Source organism: Spinacia oleracea, chromosome 6, assembly GCF_020520425.1.
Source record: "Spinacia oleracea cultivar Varoflay chromosome 6, BTI_SOV_V1, whole genome shotgun sequence".
Classification (NCBI taxonomy): domain Eukaryota; kingdom Viridiplantae; phylum Streptophyta; class Magnoliopsida; order Caryophyllales; family Amaranthaceae; genus Spinacia; species Spinacia oleracea.
The window spans coordinates 6,484,022-6,497,779 of record NC_079492.1 but is presented as its reverse complement, the minus strand read 5'-3'; the positions used below and the strand labels follow the sequence as shown (position 1 = coordinate 6,497,779).

General features: G+C 42.7%; 1 protein-coding gene across 1 annotated transcript; it reads left to right on the top strand.

Moving 5' to 3' along the window:
• Nucleotides 1-9,690: 9,690 nt before the first annotated feature.
• On the top strand, nt 9,691-12,708 carry LOC110790750 (uncharacterized). The gene has a single exon (XM_021995520.2). It carries the CDS (start codon nt 9,691-9,693, stop codon nt 12,706-12,708), a length of 3,018 nt encoding a protein of 1,005 aa, XP_021851212.2.
• The last annotated feature ends 1,050 nt before the right edge of the window (nt 12,709-13,758 follow it).

Sequence of the window (13,758 nt, the reverse complement as noted above, 5' to 3'; positions counted from 1 at the left end):
TAATCTTCTTGCCTAATTGATTCTCTACTTCACTCTGAAATTCCTTGAATTTGTCAAAGGATTCAGACTTATGCTTCATTAGGTAGACATAACCATACCTACTGAAGTCATCAGTGAAAGTGATAAAGTAGCTGAAACCACCTCTAGCATTTGTACTCATTGGTCCACATACATCTGTATGGATTAAACCCAATAGTTCATTTGCTCTTTCTCCAACTTTAGAGAAAGGTTGCTTTGTCATTTTGCCAAGTAAACATGATTCGCATTTACCATAATCCTCTAAGTCAAATGGTTCTAGAATTCCTTCCCTTTGAAGTCTTTCTAAGCGTTTCAAGTTTATATGGCCTAATCGACAATGCCACAGATAGGTGAGATCTGAATCATCCTTTTTGGCCTTTTTGGTATTTATGTTATATACTTGTTTGTCGTGATCTAATAAATAAAGTCCATTGACTAATCTAGCAGATCCATAAAACATCTCTTTAAAATAAAACGAACAACTATTGTCTTTTATTATAAAGGAAAATCCCTTAGCATCTAAGCAAGAAACTGAAATGATGTTTTTAGTAAGACTTGGAACATGGAAACATTCTTCCAGTTCCAAAACTAGCCCGGAGGGCAACGACAAATAGTAAGTTCCTACAGCTAATGCAGCAATCCGTGCTCCATTTCCCACTCGTAGGTCGACTTCTCCCTTGCTTAACTTTCTACTTCTTCTTAGTCCCTGTGGATTGGAACATAAGTGTGAGCCACAACCTGTATCTAATACCCAAGAAGTTGAATTAGCAAGTATACAGTCTATAACGAAAATACCTGAAGATGGAACGACTGTTCCGTTCTTCTGATCTTCCTTTAGCTTTGGACATTCTCTTTTGTAATGGCCTATTCCATCACAATAAAGACAGCTTGATGTGGACTTGTCCTGCTTTGATTTAGCATTGCCCTTGGACTTTCCACCTTTCTTGAATGGTCTCTTTCTAGCCTTGAGTAAATCTTTGGCTTCACAGTCCAGTACTATTTCAGCCTTTCTAACAAGGTGAATAAATTCTGCAACTGTTTCTTCTCTTGGTTCACTTAGGTATTGTTGCTTGAAGCGACCAAACCCACTGTGTAGTGATTTGAGCAAGACAGAGACTGCCATCCTTTCGCTTATTGGTGTTCCTAGTAGACTTAGGCGATCAAAATATGAACACATAAGATCCACATGGAACCTCAGTGGGACGCCTACCCTCTGTTTAGTGCGAAGGAGCTGAACATGTGTTTCTTGGACCTCCATCCTATAACACCTGTTGGGAGAACTAACCTTTAGCCCAGACATTGATTCAATCAACTCATGGACGTTCAGGTCCCTGTCCTCCGTACTTCCACGACAGATATCCCTCAGATTCTTGATGAGCGTAAAAGGTTCATAGGCTACAAACCTTCTAGCCCAATCATCAGGGATATTGTTCAGCATGAGACTCATAACCTTTTTGAGATCCGCATCCCAGGCGTAAAATCTCTCAGGGGTCATGTCTCTGGCATAGTAGCTTGGCATGGGATGTGATAGTACATACTCAAGTCCATTGAGTTTGACTATCTCAACTAGCTTAGCTTCCCATTCAAGAAAATTTGTCAGGTTCAGCTTGACCATAAGCTCAGAACCCATGATGATGTTTTGATTGTTGTTTGCCATATTAAAAACTACAATTGAAAAGAATAAACAAATAAATAACCATTCACAGTTTCTCTTAATAAACTTAAATTCTAGCATACATGCATAATTCAATGTTTATTAAGCATTTTATTCAAGTTATGTGTTCCGGCAGGTGTGAATAAAATGATTCCAAGATCCTAAAATCATTGAAGAACTAAGCACAGTTTGTCGACTTAATCCTAGAACATCTTAGGTAAGCAAAAGCCTTTTGCTAATAGTCTAGAAACTATTCTTGGTTGATAGGTACGTCTAAGAACTTATTAGGTAAACCTATCGAATTTGCCACGACATAAAAGGACTCCTTACTTATATCGTTGAGTTTCACCAAAACTAACATGTACTCACAATTATTTGTGTACCTTGCCCCTTTAGGACCAATAAGTAACACCTCGCTGAGCGAAAACTATTACTAGATTGATGTAAAGGATATCCAAGCAAGTGTATATTTTGGCATGGCACCTTTTAACTCAATTTTTAAGTTTGGAACTTAAGGCTCTTACTATGTTGGTTAGATTTTAAGTGAACTAAAATCCTTAATCATGCAACATAATCAAGCTTATGATCTCATGCATTTTAAGACATATTTAAAACAATAAATAACTTAAAACATGCATAAGATATTTGTGATCTAGTATGGCCCGACTTCATCTTGAAGCTTTGACTTCAAAGTCCGTCTTGAAAATCTCCGTGGGAGGCACCATTTTCTTCAAATAGGATAAGCTATAACTAATTACAACTATTTGATGGTTCGCAGACCATATTTGAATTGAAAAATAACTTTGGTACTTTAGACCAATTACATTCAAATTAATGGTACGCAGACCATATTTTCTATCCTATTTGGGCCATACTAGTCACTTCATAACCTGCAAAACAGTACATATACAATATATACCATTCACCCATTCATTATCATGAATGGCCCACATAGCTGGTTAGTAAAACACATTATGCATCACGTAAACATTTGCAGCAATTAATCAAGGTCACCAATAATCTACCAATTATTCAGTCCTTATTAATTCTAATCGAGTTGTTTTAACCTTAAGGATTTGTAGACCTAATCAAGAGTTTATGACTAAAAACGCTCCCACTCAAACCAATAAATTCATATGCTTTACTAATTTTAAACATAAAATTGTATTTCTAGTCTAACCGGAAACATACAAATTTAATTAAAATTTAAAGCTCATATAAATTTATAATTGAATCCAATATTTAATTTAATTTCAGTCGCATTTAAATTAATTCATGATTTTAATTTTAGTAAAATAATTAGAATAAATTCCATTTATTATAATTATAATATTCAAAATTAAAATCCAAGAAATTAATTCAAATTATTAATTTTAAAATTAATTAAAATTACGTGAACTGAAATTTTCAAATTAAACATTCAAAACGATCTAATCGAAACGCAAACACCCTACGCGTTGCACGCCCATGGGCCGTACGCACACAGCCATTGCTGGCCATGTGCGCGCAGCCCATGCGCTCGTAGCATAGCTGCTGCTGTCCCAACGCAAGCCTCCGCATAGCGCCCATCGCACGCGAGCTATCGCTCGCAGCGCGCGCGCGCGACATCGCTCGCTGGCGCGCGAGATCGCTCGCTGGGCGCGCAAGCTCGCTCGCTGCGCGCGCGAGCCATCGCTCGCTGGGGCGCGAGATCGCTCGCTGGCGCGCGAGATCCCTCGCTGGGCGCGCAAGCTCGCTCGCTGCGCGCGCGAGATCGCTCGCTGGGCGCGCAAGCTCGCTCGCTGCGCGCGCGAGCCATCGCTCGCTGGTGCGCGACATCGCTCGCTGGGCGGGCGACATCGCGCGCTGTGCGCGCGAGTGATGCTGTGCGCAGCGCTCGTGGCACGCGAGCTTGCGCTCGCTGCGCGCGAGGCTGCGCGCACTTGTGCGAGGCAGCGCGCGTTGTGGCGCAGCTCGCTTGCTGCCCACACGCGACTGCCTTGGCTCGCCCCTCGCCCATGCCCATACGTTCATTGCTCGTGGCACACGACACAAGGCAGGGCTGCTGCCTTGCGCTCGTGCACTACGCCCTTGCTCATTGCATTCGTGCCGCACGGGCGACGAGCTCCCTTGCTCGTCGTCGCATGCCCGCATTATACAACACCCCTTAAGGGTAACACGAAGCGTCCATTGCTTCGTGCGTGCAAGTTTTATGAACGAATCGCATAAAAATTTAAAATTTATATTTAAAATTAATGACAAATTAATAAATATTATTAATTTCATAATTTTAGGGCGAAAAATCGAAAATTTATTATCCAATTGATTTCCGATTGTTATGGATTCAAGTCTAGGTCATAAAAATTTAAAATTTATCGTAAATTTACAATTTTTATGGTGGTTTTTAATCATAGGTTTCTAATTAAATTACAATTAATTATGAAAATCAAATTAATTCTAAATTATTCTAATTTTCAACAAATTAATCATAATTACAAATTAGATTGCATAATTAACAAGACTAGGCATTCAAACTTGTTAAACATATGCAGTAGGTCAATCAAAAATTCAAGATTTATCAACAGGAATCGCAAATATTTAATTTAACATCTTAAATTTACGAAATTTTGCATCCGAAAAACTAAAACCTTCGAAAAGTCATAGTTAGGATTCGAATTTGAGAATTCTGGGTTCGGCAGAAAAATACTATTTTTGTCAAAATTTTAGAATGCCTTTTACATGCGGAATTGACACAAAAATCACTCAATTCGGATGAGTAACGAAGAAACTGCCGAAAAACTGCGTACGTATAATTAAATAAACGCAATTTGCAATTAATTAACAATTACGAAAATTAATCACCCCTTTTAATTCTTGCAAATTTGTAATATTTAACCATGTTCATGCAATTTAGATTATGAAAATAATAAGGGGCTCGTGATACCACTGTTAGGTTATGATACATATGACATTTACATAAATCATGCGGAAACAACCATTAACCCAGGAATCATATTATTTACACATAATCATATAGCATAATTAGATGCATACTCTTTGTTGCGTGCCCTCCCTAGCTGCGCCCGAACCGAACAAGAACAAGTCTTTTAGGACTCCAAATGTCGTCCCTCCGTAGATAGTCCACAGCACGTCCGGATCCGCCTTAAGATTGACCAACTAGAATCGCCCTTAAGGTACTAGAAAATTCGGCACTTTTATGAGCAAGATGTGTTTTAATTTTCTCTCAAAAAAAACTCACTTTTGAATACTTTGAAACTTGTATGTAAATTATGACCCCTAGGCCTTTATTTATAGAGTTATGGAAAAGGAATCGTAATCCTAGTAGGATGCGAATTAATTGGAATTAGAATCCTACATGAATTCTATTTAATTAATTTATCCAATTAGGAATAGACATTTAATCATACACTGACTCTTGCAGATTCAGGAATCACGCATGAGCACAAACTCACACACACACGGCAGCCACAAGGACTGCCCATGCGTGCGAGCTGCAGCCCACGCAGCAAGGCCCACGCATCCGTGGCCTTGGCGCGCGCTGGGCTTGTGGCGTGCGTGCTTGCTGGGCGACGGCCTGGCTTCGTGCTGGGCCTTCGTCCGGCAGGCCTCGTCCGATGCTAATTCGTACGATACGCTTCCGATTAAATTTCCATTTCCGGAATCTATTTCCGATACGAACAATATTTAATATTTCCGATTCCGGAATTAATTTCCGTTTCGAACAAATATTTAATATTTCCGTTTCCGGAATTATTTTCCGATTCCGGCAATATTTCCGATTCTGACAATATTTCCGTTTCCGGCAATATTTCCGATTCTGGTAATATTTCCATTTCCAATAATATTTTCCGATACGTACCATGTTTCCGTTTCCGGCAACATCTACGACTTGGATAATATTCATATTTCCGATACGATCCATATTTCCGTTTCCGGCAATATCATCGTTTCCGGAGTATTCATTTCTTGCCTGTGACGATCTTAGCTCCCACTGAAACCAAGATCCGTCGGTTCCGAATATTCATAGATGGAGTATTTAATGCCATTAAATACTTGATCCGTTTACGTACTATTTGTGTGACCCTACGGGTTCAGTCAAGAGTAAGCTGTGGATTAATATCATTAATTCCACTTGAACTGAAGCGGCCTCTAGCTAGGCATTCAGCTCACTTGATCTCACTGAATTATTAACTTGTTAATTAATACTGAACCGCATTTATTAGACTTAACATAGAATGCATACTTGGACCAAGGGCATTATTTCCTTCATTTACCTTCGGCTCGGATTGTAACATCGATTCGAGTTGTAATCTTTGAGTGATTTTTAACCTCGCTCTTCAAATCCGGAGATCTGTTTAAGAACGTGCTTCTAAAATCGGCTCGGATTGACATCCTGAAGCTTTTTTTTTTTTGTTGGAGCTTTCCTCTTTATCATTAATTAATGTAAATAGGGACCTACAAAACAAATTGCAACTTGTTTTAATCATTTACCGCCAGGAAGATGCTTTTCTTGTAGTAAAAGATTGTTTATCTTTTAAACAGATCTTTCTCTTGGCTCTTGATAAATGGAACTTGGTCATTAGATGTTTTGCTGATGCGTAGCTCGTAATTGATTTGTTTGTTTGCGACTGAAGTGTCGTCAAATGAGTTTGCCAAACACATTATCCACCTTCGAATGATGAAGATTTGTTAGTAAACTAGTAGTTCTGGCTGGCTATCTTCAAATTTTCCGGCCACTTTTGTGCTTGAACACGATAGCCATGTAAGAGTGGATCTTCATGGGTTATTGTACTCTCTCCCCACAGACGACGCCAAATTGTTCCGGGGTTGAAACGATGGAAGGAGCGTCCTTGATGTCTTGAGTTCCGATCACGTACGGTGCCTGCAAGATGAACTCCGGGCCAAAGGGGGGGTCCCCGAGGCGGAGCCTCCGACGCTCAAGTCAGTACAATTGATGTATAAAATGAGGTGTTTAGGGGAGAGAGAGAGTAGGGTGGCTTCTCTAGGGTTAGAGAATGACCCCTTTACCTTGCCCTTTGAGGGGTATATATAGTGCCTTTGTTGGGCATTTGAGGCCTTGTAAGGGATATTGGGCTTGAGTGGATTTTATTGGCTTTTAGGTTAAAATGGTGGGCCCATTTTAACACCCCAACAAAGGGTATTATTCGTTATTGATATTCGAATGGTTAATCCAAAAACTATCGTGAAAAATAGCAATGGACTTAATGGTAGTGAATAACAACAGTAACATGTTAGGGGTTTTAGATCAATAATTGGGGGAAAAAAACATGATTAATACCGAGTAACATTTTACAGTTAAACAATACTCCAATGTCAAAGCCCGTTTTATGATGATTAAGTTAAATTAAAGTTGTAATTTTTAAATACAAGGATTAAGGCTTAACTTGTTTAAGTGCGCTCATATGAAGTTGTTCGCATGACACATTGCTGACCATGACTAGTACTGTAGTTCGTATTATATAAAGCAAACTTTATTATACATCAAACTTTATACTCCCTCCGTCCCGGAATACTCGACCCGGTTTGACCGGCACAGAGTTTAAGGAACTTGAATTGACTTATTTAATTTAATAGGTAGTAGTTGATATTGGGGTATTATTTTATTGTAGTTAGTGGGAAATGTGTAAAGGGGTGGGGTTAGGGGAGAGTAGGGGTTGAATTTTTAATTATTTTTTGTATGGAGTAGGGGGTAGGTGGGTTAATAGGGGTGGAGTGAGAAATAATATAATATTGTTAGAATATTTCCATTTTTAGAAACAGGTCAAGTATTAAGGGACGGCCCGATAAGGAAAACAGGTCAAGTATTCCGGGACGGAGGGAGTATAAAATGTAACTAAATGGTTTTCCAAAAAGTGTGTACGTGTCCAACTATGAACTAACTAGACCCTGATCAAAAGGCGGGCCGAGCTGAGGGCATAAAAATCTGCCCATCGACCATTGTGTCCGGCCGGACCAAACTTCCGGCCAAAAATAGCGAGCTTTTTGGGCCATTTCGGGTCGGGCCAAATTACATTGCCCAAAGCCCACATTTTTAAAAAAAGTTCGGGGCAGATTCGAATAAACGGGCCGAAATATTATCCCAAAAAAGGGAAAATTTTGGGCTAGGTCAGCGGGTCGGGTCGGTCCCATGTTGATCCGCTCTTGAACTAACCACTAATAAACATATGTTATCTAGGCACAAGTAAGCCCAAGTGCATCAAAACATATGTTATAAACTCACGTCAAAGGAGAGTCTGACCACATACAAGTCTCATAAAACTCCATATTAATACGATTACAAATTAACAACTAATCCTAACAAAAGAAACAAAGAGTTGGGTAAAAATTAGAGTGATACGATGACGTGGGAGTTGTGTTTAAGACTTCAAGTTAGAGGAAGAAACGTAGTTTTAGTTTTGTACGGGGTGTCCTACCGGCACCACTTGGTATCAGCAGAACTCCCCATAGGTCGACTTCAACCTGCAGGTAATCTGGTCATCTTAGGTAAACAGCACCTACCGGCAATATTTGTAAGACCCCTACCGGCGTTATCATGAGGACAACCAACCAAGGGTCACTATCAACAGGTCGCTATCTAACTACAAGGGACCCACCTGATCGTACCCTTGGATTGGTCTATATAAGGAGCACCTCATTTATTGCTATGAGGTACACAAACACTTAAACACACTTCTTTCTTACTCTCTGATTAGCTCTTAATCACTTCTTAATCCCTCAGTAATCTTACTTAAGCATCGGAGGGGGGATCCTCGAACCACCCCCGAGGCTAGTTAATCCATTATGTTGTGCAGATATCAACCGGCACTCTCAACAGGAATCAAGTATCCCACAGTCAGCTGTTCTCATTCCACACTCGGAACAATTGGCGCTAGAAGGAGGGGACCTCATCCCTTGTAACGGTAGAACAGTCAGTATGGATCTCTCACAGAAAGACGGTAAAAAATCAAAGAAAAGTCTGGAAAAAACAGCAACTCCACAACCGGCGGGAACCTCCAAATTCCAACCCTCACTTGTAAACCCAGCCCATCCATTACAAGCACAATCAATTCTAAACCCAGCGACAAAAAACACCTCGATACCGGCACAAAAAGAGTTCACAGTGGAAGACGATGATGAGTTAGAAATGGAAAGCCCTGTCAGAGAGCAACCAAAAACTCCTCTGGAGGAGACGCTGCAGGAGCGTCTGTCTCCCCTATCGGAAGTATTCACTGGAGAGCAATTGAAAACACTGTCGGCGGTGATGGCCACTTTGTCAGAGTTACCGACCTCACAGCAGCCAGGCTCAGTCGGCAGTCTAAGAAAGACCAAGTCGGCGAATCCCTAGTTACCCGTTAGGGATCTCCTAACCGCCCTGAATCAAGAAAACACCCCGGAAAAAAGAAAGCGCTCGGATCCGACAGAAACAGAGTGGCATGAAACAGAGCAAGTCCCCACCACTGAATATGAGCGAAGAGCGCCGGTTCTACAGGTAGCTAGACGGCAGACAATCCAGCCAAAAGATTCTCCTCTGTGCCGAGAAATCCTAGAAGAAAGGATGGAAAAGATAAAACTCCCGACAGGGAGATACGATGGGACAACGGATCCGGAGGATCACTGCACCACATTCGAACAACACATGATGCTGTACACAGATTCTGACGCCATGTGGTGCAAGGTGTTCCCGTCCACACTCTTAGGAGTTGCAGCAAGCTGGTATAAGGGCATAGAGGCACACTCCATTTACAGTTTTCGACAGCTGCAGGCGGCATTTTTGTCACGATTTGTGAGCAAACATAAGAGAAAGAAATCGTCGGGAGAGTTAATGTCGTTCGCTCAAAGAGATAGAGAGCCGTTAAGAGATTACCTCACCCGCTTTAACAACGAATCAATCACTATTCCCAACCTACAGCAGGAGGTTGCGGTTCTGGCTCTGGTGAGGGGAATGCAAGAGTGCGAATTCAAGAAGTACCTCAGCCGGAAATCATACACTAATCTGGGCGACGTCCTACACAAGGCAAATGAGTATATCAGGGGGGGATGAAATGATGAAGATCTCCAATGTGGTAGTGGCAACCGGCGGGAATGCCGGATACAATCCAAGCTATAACCCCCAGGCGGGAAAAGGAGGAAACAATTTTCACCAGAACAATAATCAGCAAGGGGCAAGCCAGAAAAACCAGAATAACATAAATGCCAATCCACAGGGGCAGAGACCCCGACAGGATAGAAGGGAGTCCAGAGGACTCTTTGATAACTACACTCCGCTGAACACACCGCGGACAGCAATTTACAACATAAACAACAAGATGGACGGTTGGAGAAGGCCGCCACCAATGCAGAGTGGGGAAAGAAATGTCAAGAAATTCTGTGACTTCCATAATGAACACGGCCACCTCACAGATGACTGCAGAGACCTCAAAGACAACATTGAGGATATGGTCAGAAAGGGGTATTTTTCGCAGTATAGGGCGAGACAAGGAAATGGTAACAACAACTCGGTGGGGGGAAACCCTGCCAATTCATACCGGCCACAGCAGAAAAATCAACAACAATACCCCAGAATCGAACAGCCATATCAGCCACCTAGAATCGAGCAAAAACAGCCGGAAACCAGTGCCAGAGCAGAACAGAGGGATGGCGGGAAAAAACCACCCGTGTATGTAATTTCTGGCGGCCCAGTCCACGGAGGGACGATAAGCGGCGCCAGCAGAAGTCTGGAAGAACACAGGCACATGGTAAACTATCATAACACAAGAGTGTGGCCGAACCCACCCAGCATACCAGTGATGACGTTCTCGGAATCGGATTGCAGAGGCATCATTTTCCCGCATGATGACCCGCTAGTTCTAACAATCGATATAGCAAATGCCGATGTGAACAGAGTACTGGTAGACGGCGGCAGCTCAGCAAACATCATTTTCTGGGAAGCCTTCAAACAGTTGCACATACCAGAGGACGAGCTTCAAAGGGTGAACTACCCAGTAATCGGTTTCTCAGGATCTACAGTGTACCCAGAAGGTAGCATACGGTTGCCGGTGAAAATCGGAGAGGGATCTGAAATGCGAGATCTCATGGTGGATTTCCTAATCATCAAAGTACCAGCGGCCTACAATGTGATCATCGGCCGCCCATTCATACACGACGCGCAAGCGGTAGTCTCCACCTATCACTTGACAATGATATATATGTCGAACCTGGAAAGGCCGGCAAAGATAAGGGGGAGTCAGTTGGCGGCAAGATCCTGTTACTTGACTGCTTTGAGAACACCGGGAAGAATGGTCCCAGAAGTAAACTTGACTACTGAGCCGGCAAGGCAAGAACAAAGGCCAAAAAAGAAGAACGCCACGAAAAGAGGTCGAACTGACCTAGACATGGAACACTTTGATGAGAGACCGGTATCAACACCAAGACCAATGCCAGATGGTCTGACAGAAAATATTGAGCTGGAGGTTGGAAATATGGATAGAACGGTCGTGATCGGTACAGAAATGGGGAGTGACATGAAGATTAACCTCATAAGCTTGCTAAGAGAGAACGCGGACATCTTTGCATTCTCACCAGATGAGATGCATGGTATCGATCCAGAGATAATGGTCCACCGGTTAAATACCGACAGAAATGTTAGGCCAGTACGGCAGAAAAAGCGTAATTTCTCCACGGAAAAAATGGCAGCAATACAAGAAGAGGTGGATAAACTGTTGGCGGCAGGTTTCATTGAGCCATGTGATTACCCTGAATGGTTGGCAAATGTAGTAATGGTAAAAAAGCCGAGTGGGTCATGGAGAATGTGTGTAGATTTCACCAACCTTAACAGAGCGTGTTCGAAAGATTTCTACCCACTGCCAAGGATTGATAGGCTGGTAGACTCTAATAGCGGCCACGCAATGCTCAGGTTCCTAGATGCTTTCTCAGGATATCACCAGGTCAGCCTGCATAAATCAGACAGAAAGAAGGCGGCTTTTATCACGGATGCAGGAGTTTTCTGTTACAAGGCAATGTCATTCGGGTTGAAAAATGCAGGGGCAACGTATCAAAGGCTGGTCGACAAGGTGTTTGCCGACCAAAAAGGCAGAAATGTGGAGGTCTATGTAGACGACTCTATCGTAAAAAGCCGGAAAGAGGAGGATCATATTACCGATCTCCGAGAAACTTTCGAGACTTTGAGAAAGTACAGGATGAAATTAAACCCAAAGAAATGCGTCTTCGGAGTAAGATCAGGAAAATTCCTGGGATTCTTAGTCAGCGAGCGTGGCATAGACGCTAACCCTGAAAAAGTAGAAGCAATCATCAGTCTGCCGCAACCCAAAAGTGTAAAAGACATACAGCGGTTGACAGGAAAAATGGCCGCCTTGAACAGATTTGTGAGCAAGTCGGCAGACAAGCAGATGCCCTTCTTCACAACCTTGAGGCAAAACAAGAAATTCAAATGGGGGCCGGCAGAGCAAGAGGCTTTTGAATCTCTAACAAGTCACCTGAAGAACCTACCAACAATAGCAAGGGCAAAGGAGGGCGGAAAATTACAGTTGTACATATCGGCGTCACCAAAAACAGTCGCAGCAGTACTGGTAGCCGAAACAGAAAACAAAGTGCAGCAACCAGTATATTTTGTGAGCCATGTGCTAAACGGCCCAGAAACAAGAAACACGTTGGTGGAGAAAATGGCATATGCAGTCCTTATCGCGGCTAGAAAGTTAAGACCATACTTTGATGCGCATACAATCGAAGTGCTGACAAACTTCCCTCTCGAAAAAGCCATTAGCAAGCTAGATACATCAGGCAGGCTGCTAAAGTGGGCAATAGAGTTGTCCGAATTTGACTTGGAATTCCGGCCAAGAACTGCAATCAAAGCTCAGGCATTGGCGGACTTCATAGTTGAAGCGTCATACCAGGAGGATGAAGTACAAGCTGAAGTATGGGAAGTGTCAGTGGATGGTTCAGCCGCGCAGACAGGCAGTGGGGCCGGAATAATCATGAAATCGCCAGGCGGAGATATTTTTGAGTATGCTGTAAAATTTACGCTCACCCGCGTCAAATAATGAGGCAGAGTACGAGGCAGCAATCGCCGGCATCCAAATGTGCCTCGCAGCAGATGCAAAAAGACTAACACTGACAACAGACTCCCAGCTAGTAGCAAGTCAGTTCAGCGGAGAATACGAAGCCAAAGAACCTTTGATGATAAAATACCTGGAAAAGTTGAGGTCAGTGTCGGCCCAGCTAGAGAAATTCAGTATTAATCTGGTACCCCGGGCAGAAAATACGCTGGCAGATACGCTATCAAAGTTAGCAAGTTCGAATATCGCCGACTTAAAAAGAACAGTCATGATGGAAGTCATGAATAGGCGGAGTACGGAGTCGGAAGATTTACGGGTCATGGCCATCACAACTGCTTCAGAGTGGTACGATAATATCCAAACATACATACAGACCGGAGCCCTACCAGCAGATTTGGCAGAAGCCAAAAAGACAAAAAGGGACGCGGTTTAGTACATCATCCTGTGGGGACGACTGTACAGAAAGTCATTTAGCCTGCCATTCTTAAGATGCCTGACGGCATTCAAGTCAGCAAGGCTGATCGAAGAGATGCACGAGGGGACATGTGGGAACCATGCCGGTGGAAAACCCCTTGCCTTCATTTGCCAAAGGCAAGGCTATTACTGGCCAACAATGTTAGAAGATTGTCGAGCATACGTAAAAAAGTGCGAGAAATGTCAAAAGTTTTCAGCCGTGATAAACTTGCCAGCTAATGATTTGATTCCCATTCTGAACCCAATCCCATTCGCACAATGGGGAATGGATATTGTAGGACCATTCCCAATGGCAGCCGGAGGGCGCAAGTTCTTAATAGTAGCAGTGGACTACTTCACCAAGTGGATCAAAGCAGAGCCGGTAGCAAAATAACGGCGAATCAGGTGAAAAACTTTATATGGAAAAACATAATAACAAGATTCGGACTGCCGCAGGCGATAGTTTTTGATCACGGATCGCAGTTTGATTGTGCGCCCATACAATGATTCCTGGGATTATACAGGGTAAAGTTAGCCCACTCATCAGTATGTCACCCGCAAAGCAATGGGCAAGCAGAGGCG

Coding starts and splice junctions, on each gene's coding strand:
- LOC110790750 (XM_021995520.2), top strand. CDS start 9,691: ATGAGTATATCAGGGGGGGATGAAATGATGAAGATCTCCAATGTGGTA.